Genomic DNA, 19,805 nt, shown 5'->3' with positions numbered 1-19,805 from the left:
TTTCTGCTCACAAACTAAAATCTCTCTTCCAAACCTCAAAGATCTGGTGTTTAAAATATGACTAACCTTAAGGGTTTAGGGATGACTTATGACTACTACTGTCTTGACACAGTGTAGCACACCCCTATTTCTTTGTAAGCAACTGACTACAGGTCTGGCTCCTCAGTGTCGTTTTAATGCAAATACATTTCATTTGCATGTTTTCACGAGCACTACAGTCCCTTACTCTAACAATAATGTGGGAACTTGCATTGCATGCATGCGTTATATTTGTAGTCTATGTACTATGCATGATATACTAATCGAAATCTTTGCAACCAATTATTTTCAGTCAATAAATTCCCAATTCCCCCCCCATATCCAGAACCAATATTCCAACCAATATTCCGTACCATATTCCATCACCTTTAAACAGTTACACACCTTTATCAATTTCTAAAAAATGCCATAATTTAAAAATACCAAACACATGCAAGCACACAATGCAGAAAGCAATTCACTGAAACTGTAATTTTGCTATGTTTTAAGGAAGAAAAGGTCAAATGTGCTACCTGAAAAAGAACTAGATCAATAAAAAGAAAGTTTGGCATACAGATAATTCCTGTATCCCAATTAAAAAAAAAAAAAAAAAAAACAGTGTGGCACAAACACATATTCCTGAGGGCAACACTTTTGGGAAAAAATGCATTCCAAAACAAGAACTCTCAAATATCTGTGGGTGGAAGCCATAGATGTGCTTGTGTTCAAAGGAAGAGAATTGACTGTTGTAAGCCACAAACAGACTGGCCAAGCTCTGTTTTTATGCACACATTACTGTTTGTCTTTGGACTATGAAGTTTACGCCAAGGTATGAATGTGTACTTCATTTATTCATGAATTTAGACAAATTCGGTTTGAATGCAGTCAGTGCGGCACACAACGCAGCTTTAGCGTACACTCCTGCATTCACCTGACAAAGACTTGGTGGTGTTTTGATTTACATTATGAAATACCTCACTGAGTGCAACAAAGCTAAATGTAACCATCACAGCACAGTACTGAAGTAGTCACTGTCCTCTTTGTTCTAGATCCACATGTGAACACCAAACACCACATCATTAATGTTAACCATGTCTGTGTAGGTGTCTTTATGCTCTCCATAAAGGGTAAATGATGACAGCTTTTCTGTCTGAAGTGTCATCTGGTCATAGCCTAGGGAAGAGTGCAAAAAGGAGTTTGATCAGGTACCAGAGCATTAATTCTGTTCCTCATGGATTCTTCTGTCTTTTACTACAGCCTCAAAACCCCATCTGAGGAAGGGGCTGACAGTAAATCCATTTGTCAACAGGATCAAATGAAACCTGCAGCCCACCTGCAAAGAGCACTGAACAAAACCAAAAAATTGGTTCTGCCCTAAAGGGTTCTGCAATCCTAGGTTTATCTACAACAATCAGCAGGCGGGTCACACTGGTGTCTATTCTGGCGGTGAGTATGTTTGTGCTCAAAGCTCCACAGCTCTGTAGTTTATCAAGAGATGTAGAGTGCTGCCCTTCAGGGTGAGATATATTTATCCTCCCTTGGGGGAGCTGTGGGGGGGGGGGGGGGGGGTATCTGGAACCTAAATCCAACATGAAATGCTACAGGCGCTCTGTGGGTGTGTGTTCAAACCTGAAGTGCAAGGCAGTTTCCAAGGTGAACTGATGGTGCCATTATGACAGCTTGTTTAACAGTCAAGATCATGTCAGTCCACAGGCTTGAGGACAGACCTACCTGCTTCAAGTCATGATTCACAGTTGACAGTTCATGATTCACATTCACAGCCTAACATGTTACTAAGCAATATTTCACCTATCACAAACAAATACCAAACAATACCAAGTGTTGCTATTATATCTTAAAAACATTTGGAAAGCTAGGGTTTGACTTAAGTTTGTAGGCTTAATAACCCCCATGTTTTATTTTCAGTCTTCAACACTATCAAATGTTCCATTACTGTTAGGTAACAACATTTTGACTTTTCAACAACGCAGTCTCTGATCTTTTTTGCTGGTTTAATTGATCTGTTCTCTGCATAGCTGTTCACTGGCAGACAGGCAGAGACATGGCCTACATCAATAGCTCACCGTCCTGCCCACACCTTAAGACTTCTTTCAGTTCATTCAGAATAAATTATTCCTTCAGGTCACATTTTGGTTTACAAAATCAACCTAAACCAAGCTAGACAAGTTTGTACAAAAATAATAGGAACATAATATCTCCAACCTCCTTCACCTCTCTGAACATCTTTGTTGTTTCAAATTATGCAATTATTGAGAATATAATGTAAACAAATCTACAACATATGGATAGAGTAAATATTAAAAATGCTTTGAAACATGTGTAAATTATCAGACAGCTGTTGTGAACAAATTACATGTTATTTAAAAACATATTACAATACAACTCATTGTGAATACTCATCTGCAGTTCATGGAAAAATACTGTAAACCTTTACAGTGTGACCGTATGCAGAATCCAACCCAATATCAGATTTCAGTTTACAATACCAGATAACTAGGAGGGTTCAGCCATGCTCATTCCATCCATTACTGCATCAGTGAAACAGGAGAGAAAACCTGCTTTGTCATTAGAGTTTGGGGAAACTGGTGGTTACACTATTTTGGCCTGAGGACATTTTGTGTTGGCCACTTCCTTGAACGAAGGTTGAAGGGTTAATATGCTTATTGTTTCTACAGCGGTTTCAAACTGCTTTTGTTGGGGGGGAAAGAGGACTACTGTGTCTTCATCAAACCATTATTTAAATTTCAGTCCTTTCCCTGAACAGTCAAAAATCCTCAAAACAATGGAGGGGTGGGAATACGTGGCCTGTGCCCCGCACAGTGAGACAGAGACCCTCTCAGTGAGACATCCCTAAATCAGCTTCTCACCCCTTTCTGTGGGGAATCATCTGAAACTCCAGCAGAGAGCCCACCTAATGATCACATCCTGCTCCTTCTTGCGGGGCTGCCTCTTATCTGTGTGGCCTGACATGTCCCCGGCACACTGGCCGACCCAGACAGCACATTTCAGATGGTAACGGAGACAACCAGCACCTGCCTGCCTGCATCACTCCACCGTGATGTCGCTCTGCATCTGGAAGCAGTCCTGCCCAGCTCTGTTGACGTTTATGTAGTGTTGCCGTACTCTGAGAATGTAAGGCATCCATCTCCTGTAGACGTTTGATGCTATCTCCCAAATACCAGAAGGCCTGAGGCAAGACCTCATGGAAAGTAGAATAAAAGTGGTCCAGACTCCTATGATAAGAGAAAGTTTGTGTGATCCCTTAAGGGCCTCTGTGATGGCTGTTCACCATGACAGCTAACTTCTATTTAATTATGGAGAAGCATATTCTGCCACCCCTCCCTATAAGTAAACTGAAAAACAAGATTCTTGTTGGCTTAAAAGAAACAGGCTTTTATACAGCAGTAGCTGTCAGTTTGCAGTAACATCTTAACCATCTCTAAATCATTAACTGTATGTTCCCAAGAGGTGAAAAATGCAAAATTATGGAGGGATTATTCCTTTTTAATTGCAACCTAGATGAATAATCATTTGGATGAAGAACACCACACAAATTAAACCACAAAAACAGCATCACAAAAATGCAACTCATTATAACCCCCCCTATCCACTTAGCTCTCCCTCTCCACAAAGTCTGACCTTTGCCATTTTGCCCTGCACTGAATGGTGTCACGGTCCCCACGGTAACCCATTGACCTCTGGAGGCCCCCCCGATCTGTGATTACAGCTGTGGGGCCTGTCAGCTGATCTATCCTGTGAACATTGCAATTTGGTCACTAGTACTTTGTACTGTCCTAGACTTTTGTGAGTACTAATTCTCTGTAAGCTGCTCTTTATTAATGTGTCTTGGAAAAAAAATGTTATTTTTAATACATCCAGGTCTACACACAAACACACATTCTTTTACTTACTCGCCACACTACCTACTGGCTGCTAATGATGTCATTTTATTGTTTCTCTTCCTACAGAAGCCAGGGGACCGTGAGACTCGTGATAAGCAAACACAATGAGAGGACACAGGAGCACTTGCATGCATCCAACACAGACAAACACATGCGTGCACGTGTGTGCACACACATGCTCACAATGAAGAGCCGTTTGTGCCAAGAGTCCTTCTGACCCCCACCAACACACACACAGACACACACAAACACAAACACACACACACACACACACACAGAGCAGGAGCTCTGCGCCCCCCCACACACACACACGCACGCACGCACGCACGTACGCACGCACACACACACACACACACACACGCGCACACTCACACTCACACTCACACACATACAACAGCTGAAAAGAAGGGCAGAGAACAAAAGAGAAGCGTCCCCATTGAATTTCTCAGCCCATTAATGAACAGCACACCACATATCCACCAAGAGTCCAGTCTATTGGGAATGAATAGGGCCAGCTCTGCATCTCCTCCATGCATCCGGGTGCACGGTCATGACTCAACACGTTCTCACCACTACAGACGCACTTGGAAGAGTACTTCAGCAGCTCTTAAAGCCAAGCTAAATAAAACCCACTGAACAGTCCAGAAAAGCAAATGAGCAAGCAGCAGAGTTTAAAACGTATAAATTTTAGATTGTACGGCCACATACAATGTAACAGTTATAAAAATATGAACAATGCAAGACCAAGTAAACCGTAGAACCAATACGGTCCATTTTCAACTTTATTAAAAAGATTTCCAAGGATCACTGCAGTCTAATGAAATATACTTCAATTTCCCTTCATATTGCTGTGCCCTTTTGAAAAGAGACCCACACTCGTCAAACCTTTTCCTTTGACTCGGGGGCACATCGATGAACCACTGAAATTTGTTTAGCAAAGAACTTTCAAAGACCTTGATTTGCAAATGAAAGAATATTCACTTGCAGGCCAAACAGCCAACGCACATATTCTGTGCGGAAGCAGAGTCACACAAGGGCTGCAGGTGCAAAAAAAGGATGCACAGACCCACTGGCGTTCCATTCCCACCCCTTACAACATTCAAACACCAGGGAGGTGATGTACTAAAAGATTCATGTGTGGAAACCAAAGCACTCAGTCTCATAAAAAAATGGCGAATGGCGTGAGAACGAAACAGAGTTATCAAAAGACAACCATACCACACCAGCAGGCAAGCATCACAGATAAGTGATCTATAGCTTGCTAGCAAACAGCTTCCAGGTAATACTGACAGCCACTCCTACACCACTGGTGTAGGTCTGGTTGCTTGGAATGTCACACCAAGAGTAACAGGGAAAACTAAATCTTTCATGAGGTTAAAACAACTCTGTGCCAAAGGTCTGCATCCTGTTTGGCTTCTAGAGCTTGTGCAGTAGCCATATCAGCAGGGCCAAAACAAACACTAGGCTAAAAACAATCATGACATAAGCTTGGAAACGTTGTTCTAGGTAACCTCCACTTGGCAAAGTGTGTGCAATTTGCCTTGCTGACAGCTAGCTCCACAAATACTTCTCTACCTTTGATTTTGTTCACTTCAAGACAGATTTTTTTTAACTCTGAGGCAAGTAATATCAAGAAACTCAGTCTCTTGGTCATGCATGAACATCCTTACTGATGGAACTGTGGTAGCTACTGAAAGCAAAAATGAAGGAATGTTTAAGTCACTATAACAGAAGAGGACATTATCTAGCTGTGTTTCACACCCCAGAGGGAAAAGAAAGAAGTCATTCAGACAGACTAATCTAATTGGGCTCTTTTTCCCTTACTTAAGGCCAGGGTTGGAGGCCTGGTGACCTGGAGGTTTTTGCCCCACTCCAGTACCACCTGATTCAGCTCAACCCTAGAGTGACTGATCCAATTTAGCCATTCCTCACAGCCTATTCCTGATTCAAAAGCTGGAGAATATGGGCTATAGGCCCCCAGAACCAGGAACTGGTCACTGCTTGGTGTTCTTGGATCTCCTGACATCGATCCAAGTCCTCCACAGTTCAGCTCACACAACTGTCTGTCAGTTTTGAATAGCTTGGTTTACAGTGGACCTTTTACCAGAGGATAGGGGCCAAGAAAGCAGGCCTAAGAGCAAAGACCCCTCCTTTGCATGCTTCACAAGCATGGGCATTCCAAAAGGTTTGTCATAAATGCAAACAAGCAGGCGGAGCTTTGTGTGCGAGCGATGCTGGTGCACCATTGTGGAAACAGGTTGAGTGTATTGTGTTTGAACAAAGAAGCCAGCACAACCACAACAGTGACATCAGCACTGCTCCAAACAAAAACACAGCAGGGGGGGTAACAAAGTTCCCTGACACCATTTTGCCAAGATGTGCGACGAAACCCGCCCTCAAACACTCAAAATGAACACACCAGTGTCTCAGGCCATACAAAAACATCAAGAATCACTACCTAACAGTTGAAGAGGACATATTTATAAAGAAACTTTCTGAAAAAAGTTCAGAAAAGTGTCACTACATTTATCATCATTTACATGAACATATCAGAAGACAATCATTTTTAAAGCTTCTCTGAAAAATTCTGGATCACAAAATCAGAGCAAAGAAAAAGGCAGAAAATTAGCTGAATGGACACTCTCAAGCAGATAATATTTAGAAGGCTTACATCTACATTACTTGTACCCTAGGGGCCACCTGAGACATCTTTAAATACTAAGATAAGTTGCTGTTCTTTTGGGTAGGGAATATGAATGATATGAGCACCTCCAAACCTAAGATAGTTTTACATCCTACTCTAATTACCACAATGGCTTGTTTCAGACATTTCTTCAGCTTGTCATAACACAGTCTACTCCTCTAAAATGTGTAACTTACAAAAGCAGAGCAGTACCAATTCACTGCTATTAGAAAACAGGTAATCAGACTGAGCGGTGAGGATATAGTGAGAGTAGTGAATTCCTTCCTGGAACCTGGCAAGGTAATTCCAGCTAAAAAATAATAATAAACCTCAAGCTGCACTCAATTCAATTCGACGGCTCTTTGCAAACTTGCATTCTAATTTTTCATCCCTGTGACTCTGCACTAAAAATTTAAATCAGGCTAAACCGTAGAATGTTCTATGCCTGCTGAGCTGGCTTTACTTATCCTAATCTTAAAAGGAATTTTCTACAGATGGAACTTATGCAAGACTACGTGGATGTGACAGAGTGGAATGTTCACTTCTGGGCTGCCCAAGAATCCCAAGGTTTTGGTTGAACTGGGAAGTTGCGTGGCAGCAATGGCAGGCCATTTCAGCATGGTTCCTCCCACAGCCCTCAACGGACTGAACCACCCTCACTCCAGAAACACGCTGGCCACAAAGGGCTACATGACAAAAGGTTAAGGCTCTTAAAGGTTCCCCAGGGCTATTTGCTGAAAAATGTGTCTGTAACTTACATCAGTTTTTCATTTCTGGGAAAAGCCCATAAAAATGTAACCATCAGCCCTAGGGAAAGTTCTGTTGGACATGCCAAGCACTCACACCAACTAAATGGCAACTAAAAGGCAGAATTACAAACACTTAGTATGTCCAACCAAACTTTATCCTAAATAGTCACTATTTTTAAGATTACGATTGGGCCCTTAAGTGCAATAGCTACATAGTTACAAGATACAATAAACCATACTTTTAAAGTGATGATATACAAGTACATGACATTTGTGGCCCATCATGACACAATATGGCAAAATATGTCAGATGATATGTCAGATGATCTGGTTCAACAAGAAGCCAGTACTTCTGGAACACACAACTGCATATAATACTTTATGTTCTCGCATTGGAAATATTGCTGATGGCAGTTATACTGAAGGCGTGGTCACCTGAAAATATCCTTATTATCTGCAGGGAAAGCAGGCTGCCAGAACAAAAGTTGTCCAACAAGAAAACCGCCATGAAGAGCTCGATGTAAAACTGAAATGTACTGAGGTCATCAAAAAGGTTTTAGCAAAAGTGATCAGTGCTTATATTTATTTATTTTTATTCCTAATGCCCTTTCTCTTCAAAATGATAGTATAAGGTGGGTGGTCTTAATGAACTACAGATTCTAATTGTGCACACAAGTACACACGCACAAAAATTAAAAAGGTCATGTGCCTGACCTAAGATAAGTTCCAACTTACGTTTTTCATCATCCGCGTGTACTAGAGATGCTGCTCTTGACAACACATCCAAAGGAGTTTCCATTCTTCGCAAAATCCTATGAGTAATTGAAAATTAAAGATTACAAAATGCGACCAGTCATTTTTTTTACGGACAACGGGGAAATGCTCGATTAGACAAGGGTTACATTTCCGTGAATCAAAACATGTAAAGAGTTATCAGGAGTCAACTAGTCTATCAATGCAAAAACATTGCTTCTCAAAACAGAATAATCAGACAGGTTCAACTCAAATGACGTAGTATCTGTTTACACGAACTTCTGCAAAGCGCAATCTTCTATAACAATAATGTGCAACTTTCAAAAAAAAAAAAACCTTGCCCAATGTCCACTGATGAATGAAGCTGCAACTACAGCTTTAACGAAGGGAGCGTAGTTTCTCGCTGTTTCGCTTCCCACACTCGACATTCCAGAGATACCATTACTACATTTCTGCAGGCAAATTACTTCTAATCGGCACTACAGACAGTCCGGTCTTTTTCACATGCTTCAAATAAAAACGCGAATTTAATAACACAAAAATGCCCATTATCGTATCGTCTACTTGCATATAAAACAGGTTCACACCGAGATATTTATCAAAATATATAACGTTACTTAGAAGACCTGCATGGTTTGCTTTGACACCACTGACATAGATTTCTAGTAAGAATACGTCAAGATAGCGGCTGCAGAGTTACTTTAACTTCTAAATTGTCAACTGCTCTTTCATAACGTTTCCAACACAACAACAGAACTGTGGATTGGAAAGCTTTACGGGTATTGCGGCTTCAGTTACCAGCTCCCAAGCTATCCTACAAAACTTACAATTCGGAACAATGGGACTGAATTCTCGAACACAGGCTACATAAATGCAGACTATTATCCTAGGGTCAACACACGAAAAGCTCGCTGCCAACCACTGAACTGTATCCCTTGGGGAGGCAATAAGAAATGTTGCTTGGCATACAGGATTACCTTTTCGGGTGTCAATTTGGTAAACTAACATCTATAACCATTACTCTGAGTGTAACAAACATGCGCTCGCGCAGTTTGTTTGCATACCACTCCTCATGATCTAACTCTTAACATTCCAGCGATAGTTTCAGTCTGTAACGTCTTTCTATGCACGCCTGTTGCAACTGGGGATATCAGCTCAAGTTAGCCAACTGGCTACTACATACCACTTTGTAGCGCCACTGTGGAGTCTTGATTATATTGCTGGTGACTTGAGGATTGAAGAACAAGCCCAGAGCACTTTCGACTCACGAAGAAAGCAACTCGCAGGCTATATCCCGAAGCAGAGACAATGGCCAAGTGCTTGTACTGACTTGGGAACACTCAGTGAACAGGCAGCCAAGGAAGAATGTGAGGAATGATGGAATTCTCTTCCTAGCAGGTGGTGAAAGTGAAGAATTCTCATTGGTTTAGCTCTACGAAATGAGATCAGCATAAATTATGTTAATGAATCACGTTACATCACATCCTTCCCAGGTAGAAGAAAATAAGGAAGTTCAACAACAAGCATGCTTCAACAATGTAGGAAGTGACCGACGCGCACTGACACACATGTAGTGACTGTCACAGTAGTGCGCATATCTTGCAATGAAAGGAAATTTATTTGCAGCCTTTGCAGCTAGATTGAGTACACGAGAACTGGGGTTTAATTACACGGCCAACACTTTTAGGTCGTTTTTATTGTAGTGACTTTTAAGATAAAATAATCAAAAATCTGATTCTTTAGTAAGTCACGATGCAGTGGACAACGCGCGTGTTTTATTAAATTTGATTCCTAATTATTCTTCTTTGATATGAGTTTGTGAAATAATTTTGGCTACCTGGGAGCGCTTAAATTTGAGGCGAAGCAAGATAATTATTTTCATTAAGTTTTTGCAGACACGATTGTCAAAACATATATGCACAGCCTCTGCGTGGACTTCGTTTTTTGACCTGTTTGCTACTTCTTTCTTTCTTTGCACAAAAAAGCAGACGATAGAAGTTTACAATACAGATCGATTAAGAGTTTTCAGTGAGTATAAAGCTGTAAACAGTAAATCAGAAAACAACAGGTTGAAAAATATGATATGACCGATAAGTAACGGCCGCTGACTTGGCAAAATTGAAAAGAGTTGGTCTGCAGAAAGTATCATTTTCATAGTGTCAAGTTTTAGGTTTTCAAATCCCATCGTACAGCCTTGTGTTGAATTACATTATATAAACCTAAAATGACAGCATGACAAAGTAATTTCGGGTGTTTGTAGTTTAGTATATTTTAGCAAAGGACATAACGAAGAGCATTCTTATTAAGGATATATATTCACATGAAACCGTCAAACAAAATGTGTATTTTCACCATACTAGCTCATATGCTGTATATACATTTTCTGTATATATTTAACTGTGTGCTGTAGATTTTAGGTTTGGTCTTTTTCAAGCTGGTGTAGTAGGTGGTGCTATTTCAGTGTTATTGTTGCGTTTTTCTGGAAGTGCTTGTCAACATAAAGCATGCGCAACTTAATGACTGGTGGGCCCATTATGTGTTAGCTGTCTCACAAAGAACACATTCTAAGACATTTATCCAGCTCCTCCCACAGTGTGTCAAGACATCAAAACAGGACATTATGGTACTTAACAGTAGGATGGAAAACACCAGAGGGATATCACATAATACTGTCAGGCAATGATTTCTTGTGCTTTTATACTTTCACTATCAACCATAATTCATTCTACCCACTTCTCACATCTGACAGAACTATGGGCTGAATGAGCCCCCTCCATCCCCCACCCAAACATACATATTGTACAATCAAATGCCTGATGGTGTGTGTTCATCATGTGTGAATCATGAGTTTCACAGTAAACAATTAAATAAAAAATGAATCAAAATAGCATTTTCTTAGTTTTTCAACTGTAAGGAAAAAGTATGTGGGTTAGATGACTACTCTGATCAAGAACCACTAAGGATTTCTACAGTACCAATTTATGCTTTTTAAAAGCATGCAAATTTCAGTTCTGAACAGAGGGGGCTAACATTACAGAAAGGTATGGAATGTTCACTCGACTCTTTAGGTTCTTTTCAGCTGCACATTTTTTGCCGTAAACCTGTGCCTGCCAGCTGCCTTCTCATTCTCAACAGTACTTCATTTGTCTGCACTTGCCACCTGTCGGAAACAGCAAATGAAGCAGAGAAGCAGTCTAATACACAGTACTAACTTCAGAACTGTTTTTGAAAGAAAAATGGTCCCACATCCTGAGAAAATCAATTAAACAGGTAATTACAGAAAAAGACTGCAACAACCAAAATCTTAATTCGTAGATCAAATCAGGAACCGGAAGACTTGTGCACACCTGCCTCTGTGAAACTTGTAATCATCCTACATATAATTTAATTTGCTAACAATTTAAGTCTGGATTTTATACACTTCAAAGAATTTTAGTTTGCTTTGTAAGTGGTAGATTGAAAAAGCACATATAGAAATCGAGAAAATGTTGTTAAATGATCCAGCAAACACAATGGAATAAGACATGGAAAAAGAGACATGTTACGTGTAAAAGAGGATAGGTTGTTAAATATGAGCAAAACTCATAAAAAGAAATAATTATAATGACCATTATTAATGAAATAAGGGTGCACCTTGTGATTTCACAGGTTCTGTTATGACATGCATTGAAAATACAGGACACACATTATTAGAATATTTCAAACTGGACCCAATAAGAATGTCCTATGCCTGGTTCTGTCTAGTTTACTAGCTCTTGGAAAATCACAGTGCAAAACTTAATAAATCCACATCACCAAAAAACATTGCAAATCCACAAAGGACACGAGTGCATTGGTGTACATTAGGATAATTTCACACACTTCCTGAAGTAATGCTTTTTCTTAACTTCCAAGGGAATCTTATTTTGGTGGCTGAATTTTCTCACAAGGAATGGAAAGTACTAGAACGCTCTCAGGAATCGGGGGAACAAATTATTTTCCACACATATCGTACTGCCAGGCTGTGTGTCTCTGGGAAGCATGTAGTACACAGTCCTTTCATTAAAACAATAGAGGGAAAGCTTTAAAAATGCAATCAGGCTTCAAGTATTAGAGGAAACAAAAGTGCTTGAGATTCAAGTGACACCTCCGTACAGATGAACAGTGTTACCAGAAGAAGAGACAGACGGTGTATAAACGAGGGGCTTTAATAGCTAATTTAAGCAGCTGCATTCATTAAAGCATACAGCGTGGCTGGAGCATCACACGGGCTTCCTTCTCCAGCCTTTCCACATTTTCCAGAGCTTTTTGGCACTGTATGACACCGTTTTCATCATTCCTATGGAGAATAAAAGAACACGTCATTTTTAGCCAATAGGCCTTTGCCATGCAGTTATCAACGGTCCTATGCACATGCAATAGTATATTCCTTTTGTGATCCCTAAATTTACCATTATATGTGCATCAAGAAGAGATTATTAACCCAACAACACGTATGCAGACAGATCACTTAGCTACACAAGCAGAGAGATTCTCTTACCAGCAGTGGCAATGCCTTTGGCACTCTGCGTAATGCTGGAAGATTTCACTATTGATGATATTCCTAAAGGGGTAAAAAGAAAAAGAAAATACATATTGAAAAACTTGTGTTGAAAAAGGCCCCAAGTTTCTACTGACATTAATAAGCTGTATCACAAGATTCACCTCACTGTATCAGGTCCTAACCAGTAGCATAATTTACACACGTGGTGATGCAATATTGTCAACAACATGATACAGAGGTAGTTTAAGTGAGATTGCTCATATTAAAATAATACCACTGCTCAAAACACAACTGGCACATGCCAAACAAACAGTCTATGGAATACAAACAAGTGCTTTCATAACTCTTCCAGTAGCCAGTTATTTCCACAACATATTATGGGTGCGGTTTCTTGTATGACTGGATTTTGACATTTTCAGGCCTAGCAGGTCAAGTAAGTACAGAGTATAGAGCGATTGTCACTTCAACATCTCAGTTCAAATTACAAATGAGATTAAGGAGATAATGATCATTAATAAATTATAAACAACAGATTAAGTGCAGTAAAGTAAATAAATAAATAAAAATGATTTACATAATCTGATATTGTAAAATCTGAAATTAATTACCTGAAATTTGAAATGAAACATTACTTTCAAAGCTTTAACCTTATTGTTTACCTTTCATAATGTTCCTAAGTATGTGTGAACAGCCGAAATTGAAAAGCCTTACTAAAGCAGTTTTCTGTACAGAGACACGTGGCATGTAAACAGGTATGTGAGCTCCTTAGTGCAGGCCCTGAATGTCTGACCTTGCTGCACCACTGATCCGCAGTCTGGATCCTGAGCCACCTGCAGCAGGATCTCTTCCACATCCCTGTTCTTTCCCGGAGGGTCCACCAGACGGGTTATCTGCTGCTGGAGAGTCCTGGGCAGGGCCATCAGCTGAGTGAACTGGCCCTCAGGACTCTTGTCAACCTGGAATCAGAGCGGAGGCACCATCCTGTGAGTAAGTCAGTGTATGTTCTCTTATCAGTGTTCCCTGTCTGTGACTGGTGGAAGGAGAACTGGCACCCCTAAACAATTCATGAAAACAGTCCAGATGGATCAACTGGAAACAAAGAGGCTCAAAGATGTGAAATCTGACCCCGTGCTAAGAGGAGTGTCCACCCCCCTCCACCCCCAGGAACTACACAGCTGCCTCTCTTTGTCACGCCTCGCAAAAGCACAGCCAAGCAGCTACTCCCAGCCCATCCCAGCCAAAAGTTTACTGTCCAGGTGAGGAGACGCCTTATGCCTTTGCAATTTCTGCCACGCAATGCTGACAAGTCAAACCTTGACTCTAAACCAGCCCCTGTGTGCCCTCAGTCTGGTACATGTTTAAACGCCTAATGCTGTCTCTCTCTTTCTCACCAGCCTAAGAAGGAGAGGAAATGCAAACTGCTGTAAGGTGTGAGTCTCACCTCCAGCTTTGCCTGCTGTGGCTTGTACACCACCTGTGGGCACTCCTGCAGGATGTTGCTGTACAGGTTCCGGAAATGCAGCAAGTTCTCCTTCACAATGTTTAAAACTTTGGATTTGTCTTCACCGATTACCATCCTGAAATCCCCTGAAACCAAGACAGGAGGCCATTTCACAACCGCACTTACGGTAACCATTTCAAATAGGTGACGGGTGGTGAATCAGAGCGCCTCAAGAATACTGGGCTGAGATAATGCTGAAGACACTCAGTTACTGCAATAAATTACCTGCTCACTTAAAAAGGCTGATTTTTATAGTATATTTTAAATATAGTAGTTTAAGTGTTTATTTTTATAGTATACTTCAAATTTTGTTATTATTAAATAAGTTAAATATACTATTAAATATTGTTCTATGACGCATTCTCAACATGTAAAAATGCACAAAATGATACAATAGCAAAGTGTTCACAGCCATGAGAATCACCAGATATGTAGTTTTTCATAATATTGCTTACATTAAATGTATAATTTATTCAGGTTCATGGAATGATGCAAGCACATCTAAACATACGTGCATAATTCTGTGAATTTAAATAAATGATACATTTAATATAAGGAATATTGTGGTTGCAAGTGACTGTATTCCTGTTGCATATCCTTTTGGGGAGCACTTTGTTTCTGAGGGAATACTTTCTGTCTGAGACAGTCAACTACAAACCAGTCCCAACTAGTTCTCTTTGTTGTGTTGATGCAGTATTAAAATATTGCCGTTATGGTCTTGAAGCTACACTGAATGACCTCCAACACTAGCACGTGAAGACGTGCACTCTATGGTGCAGACAATATTTGAGACAGCTAATCAGGAACAGCCACAGGGGCATGATGCACAGGGTACTCACCAGAATACGAGAGTCCAGCAATCTGGACAAAGAGTTCCTCTTCAGAGAAGCTCTCAGGAAGCATGAGAAAGGACGCCGTAACAGCACTCTTCAGATTGCCCACCAGGGCAGCGCGAAGCTTCCCATTCTCATTCTGAAGCAGAATTTTTACCTATACAAACATACAAGCATGCACGCAAACACTTTTTTCAAAGGACGATACAGCTGTTCTTGCATTAACACAATCTCTTATAATTCATGTTACTTCACTACTGTGTTGTGTGTTTATTGTTTAGTTGTTAAAACAAGGACCACACAAATATTTTTGTGAGAACACAAAAGTTATCCAATGTTTTTCATTCAAGTCAAATCTGTCTAGAATTATTGCATTACTTTCTTTAATTTTTGGTTTTGTTTGGACCACTTAAGGCATCTTAAGGCATAGTATATTCAATTTACGTAGTAATGTCATGTTGTTTTCTACCAAACAAAATGTTATATCCTCACAACAGTACTCTTATTTCATACTTTCCAAATGAACAAGTCAGCAGATATGTTTCAGGTAATGCATGATTTTATATTGCATTTTCTTCCTTGGTGGGACACTTCACTGAATCCATTCTTATCAAATTACTATTGGATGTGCAGCTTGTGCAGGGAAAACGACAAGTTATGAAGGCTTTATTGTTTTTATTTTGTATATCATCTTATTTTAAACATGTTGCAAAGATGTGGATCTTTCATAGCTGAAGCAGAGAGAAGCCATGAATGCATAGTCCAGTGTTTTGTCTGAAGAGAGACCATGGCAGTTTCATAACGGTCTTTTTATAACTTCTCAGTGGGTTTTTCAATGTTTTCTTTAGTCTGTTCACTAATAATTCTTCTCATTTAACACTTCTGACCCTTGTAAAGAACTTTGCTATCCACTTTCCTTTGTAACCCCAAAAGCAAAACCTCTGTAATATTAAGTCTGTCTTCCAAATTCTTCCCACAGTTTGTTATGTACAACTTACTTATCAACAGATTCCTTTTCAGTAAAATCTGGAAATAAATATCAAGGTATAACTGACATCTGCTTGTTCTGATTTTTGGAATGTGCTTGTTCATTTATTTGAATGCTGACCCATGTAATTGAACCTGTTTAAATGAATGTTGCCTTTGGAAGGGTTTCTATATAAAATGTGGGTAGTAGCTTGGATTCAAATCAACTAGATTTTGTAAAACAATAATCTAAAAAAAAAAAAAAAACTGTTGTATGTGGGGGGCGTCAACTATAGCTAATATAACAAGTAGTGCCAAAATATAACAAATAGTGCCACCATTTGGGCCTTGTCCGGAATTGCATGTTTCCATACGTCCTATGGAGTGCAAGCAATCCACGTGTGTAACCACTGTAATCCCCTACTCTCCCCGCAGTAACATGCTTGTTTTTTCTTAAATTAGCACTGAACATCCTTACCGGTTTGTGTAGTCTGCCAGCCACATACATTGTTTTCCAATGCATCAAATCGTCTATCAGGGAATCTGTGCTGATGACGCCGTACTTAATTATCTGTGATGTGACAAAAAAGTTTAGTGTATCAGTAATTTGCCATGGACACGGTCAACACATACGTAAGGTCAACAGTGTCTTACCCTTCCATTGGTTGGAACTAATGTGTTGTAATAAACTCCGGCTCCGTGGTCATTCTGAATGCTGCTGATGTGCTTGGGCCCAAGGTACTTGAGGAAAGAGTAATGTTTCCGATTTTGCAACAGGTTCATCGTGTGCCAAGTTACTGGGTCGTCCACAGCAAACACGAAGTCTACCATGTTTTTCTACGACAAAAATATTGTAGCCAGTTAAAACATTTGAAAAAGGACTGACACGGTCAACTGATGGACACACTAAATGTTCTAAGGTGTACTAATAGCTAGTAGCTAGCAATGCAGCTAACCGTCCCTGTGCATTGATGAAAAATACAAAATATTTCAAGGGTATCACACGGACTTCATGGTCATGACAAACGGACACCACAACTTATCAGCAAGCTATCCAAGCTACGGAAACAGTCTTGTTCAACGGTTTGCTTCACTTTGCTGGCCCGCGATCGTGTACAGTACTTTAAAGAACTATTTCTGCCTTCAGGCTATTAGCCAGTTAGCTGTGTATTAACTTGCTAGGTATATATTTCTTACCCCCATTTGACCTTGGGTCGTTCCAGATTGTTTAAATACACCAGATCCATAGGCAAACGCAAGACTTATGTCCTGAGGAAACTGGGACAGAATCCTTCGATAAAAGACACTTGTGTTCTGTAGGGCTGGCAGCGACATGGCAACAAAACCTTGTATTCTACTCTTGAGTCATTAGCAGCAAATAACTACAGCACCTTTGATCACATTTAACACTCATGTACCACTGCATGGTCCATAGAATAAATGTTGGCTGGCTGCCAAACCAGCTAGCTCGTGTCAATGTTATTGAAGTTATCACACCGCCGTGTCATTGCGATGTAAGGAAATACATAACACAACATGGAAATAGTCTTATAGTCGTAGCGTATTTCTGTGCATAAAAAGCAATGATAAACAAAATGCACCAAGAAAGGTTGACAGCATATTCCATCCACTAAAACGTAGCCTTAGCCAGTTAGCTACAAATGGCACTCAAGCGCCCCATGTCAGGGCTTCGCCCAAAAGGAAGACACCAATGCAGTATAAGCGCCATCTATCGACTAGGAGGTTAATCCAACGTTAGAAAATGTAAATAGGTGAATATAGGGCAATCCTGTCGTTTCCAGTCTAGATGCTTCTGTTTTTCTTTTCAAACTCAAGCTCATCATTACATCATAGATTAATTATTTTAGATAAATGAATGAAGGTGCATTGCATTTGGTGAAATGGGGAGCACCTCCAGTACACGGGGCAGTCGTATGTGTTGTAATGATTGACCTAATATTGTAACGAAGAGTAGGCTACAAATGGAACAAAAAACGAAACATCTTCGTCTGTCCAAGATGAGTGTTGTTTGCCCCTGTATGGTGCTCATTTTAATACTTTCTTCCTTATCTTTTTTGTTCTGTTGCTGCAGCACCTACTAATCCATATTAGATTTTTATGTACTACATATTCGCAACCCGATTTAGTACACCTAATAAGCATTCTAACCATTGGTTTGCGCTGTGTGGACAGCCTGTTGTCTCATCAGCCTGTAGCAACACAGCTTCGTGGTAAACAGTTGCAACTGAAATATTACCATGATTACGGGAATGTGTTGGCTTTTATAAAGAAAATTTGTCACAAAGCAGCTTTACAGGCATCCTGGGCCTGAACCTCTAACAGCAAGCCCACAGCAACAGTGGGAAGGAAAAACACGAGCTAAAAAGAAACCTTCAACAGAACCTTTCCTGAAGGGCAAACCCATCTGCCTCTGGCTGGTACTGGGCAGTCGGGGAGCTGTAGGAAGCATCTGAAGAGGACGGGATGGTCAGGTCAGTCTGACTCATAATGTTGTTTATTTGCCTGTAGCTGCATCTGTTGGAGAGTTTTGAGTTATCCAAGCAATTGGGAATTTAGTTCATCTGAATATTTTGTATGAATTAATTGTAGGTTGGCATTATACGGAATTACATAATGACAAAAGTACACACTCTACAGCTTATTCTACACAATTTGTGATCCCTCTGTCCAAGCATATGGCTGAATTTAGTTTAGTTTATTTGAAACACATGAGAGCTTTATCCACCTGTGGTACTTACCCACAAATTTTAGTTTTCCCAACACACACACACACACACACACTGCATACTGAGTTAAACTGTGGGTTTGCTACAGCTGTTTCAATTATGCTGTTTCTAGCAGGACACATCCCACCTCTAGAACACAGTGACATTGGTCCAAAACAAATGGTCAAATGGACATCAACTTCACCTTAATCTCAATGTCTATTCTCATTTTCTCTGTCAGTCCCTTTCCTTCCTATGACACTTACCCCCCTCACACATTCCATCACAATGTCACTTCTTTTTTCCAACCTTTATCACGTCTGTTCCTTCAGTGCATCCTTATATTGATTTACTTTTCTTGTCAATCTATTGATGTCACTGTTTCCACTCTCTTCTTGCCCTTTACCACTTCTTTGAGTTGCCTCTGGTACTGCTTTAAATTCATTTCCTGCCTTACCTCAATGTTCTTTTCAACAATAATGTTGCTGCATTCTGCTGAAAAATATGGAAGAGACATCAGCAACCATATGCTGTTCACATTTCTACTTTCATCATCTTCTTTCACCTCTTCTAAATCCTTCTATTTTCCATCTATCACACAATGCTGCCACTTAAATTGAAAGCCACTTAACGTGTTCTTGACTTTTCATCTCTCCTTAATGGATGTTCTCCAAAACACATTGTTCTGAAATAATTCACAGCCACTATTCAAAGGGCATGAGGGCAATATACAACATCGTATATAACATTTTTCTTTTCATTTATGAGAAAATAGATGGGAAATAGACATATGGAAAGCATTCATTATTTTATTTGACCAAAATAACTTGTGAGTGGCATTAAGCTAGATGGCAAATTGATATTAAAGACTGCTTGAACAAAATTCATAGCATCATAGAAAAAAAACACCTCTTCATGATTAGGTTTTATATAAAATATGGCTATTTGAACCCTTGAAAAATCATACAGATAAAGCATGTCATTAGATTTAGCATGGTGTTAGATTTAGGAATATCCTGTTCCATTCTTTTGCATATGTTGTCTGTAGGAATCCATGTGTTTCATCTTAGATATATCAGTGGTTTCCTCTTAGGTAGTCATGATAATGCCCACAGAGACTAATATTGCTGC

The 19,805-nt window shown here is 40.0% G+C and overlaps 2 protein-coding genes across 2 annotated transcripts in view; both read right to left on the bottom strand.

The window, feature by feature from the left end:
• The window catches only part of vgll4b (vestigial-like family member 4b), a 40,048-nt gene extending 30,556 nt beyond the window's left edge, over positions 1-9,492 (bottom strand). Inside the window, exons 1-2 of the mRNA XM_036530925.1 lie at positions 9,310-9,492; positions 8,109-8,185 (exon numbers count right to left, since the gene is read on the bottom strand). Of these exons, the coding sequence (XP_036386818.1) occupies positions 8,109-8,172 (64 nt within the window). The 5' untranslated portion in view covers positions 8,173-8,185; positions 9,310-9,492. The remainder of the gene's footprint in view (positions 1-8,108; positions 8,186-9,309) is intronic.
• Positions 9,493-11,797: 2,305 nt separating this feature from the next.
• Positions 11,798-17,628, bottom strand: tamm41 (TAM41 mitochondrial translocator assembly and maintenance homolog). Its single transcript, XM_036531730.1, has 8 exons — positions 17,146-17,628; positions 16,603-16,785; positions 16,427-16,519; positions 14,989-15,139; positions 14,090-14,235; positions 13,439-13,604; positions 12,646-12,708; positions 11,798-12,444 (listed from the first exon to the last, which is right to left on the bottom strand). The coding sequence occupies exons 1-8, from the start codon at positions 17,281-17,283 to the stop codon at positions 12,368-12,370; spliced, it is 1,017 nt and encodes a 338-aa protein (XP_036387623.1). The 5' UTR covers positions 17,284-17,628; the 3' UTR covers positions 11,798-12,367.
• Positions 17,629-19,805: the final 2,177 nt, after the last annotated feature.

This window comes from Megalops cyprinoides, chromosome 6 (genome assembly GCF_013368585.1).
Source record: "Megalops cyprinoides isolate fMegCyp1 chromosome 6, fMegCyp1.pri, whole genome shotgun sequence".
NCBI lineage: Eukaryota > Metazoa > Chordata > Actinopteri > Elopiformes > Megalopidae > Megalops > Megalops cyprinoides.
This window is presented reverse-complemented; position numbering and strand designations above follow the sequence as displayed.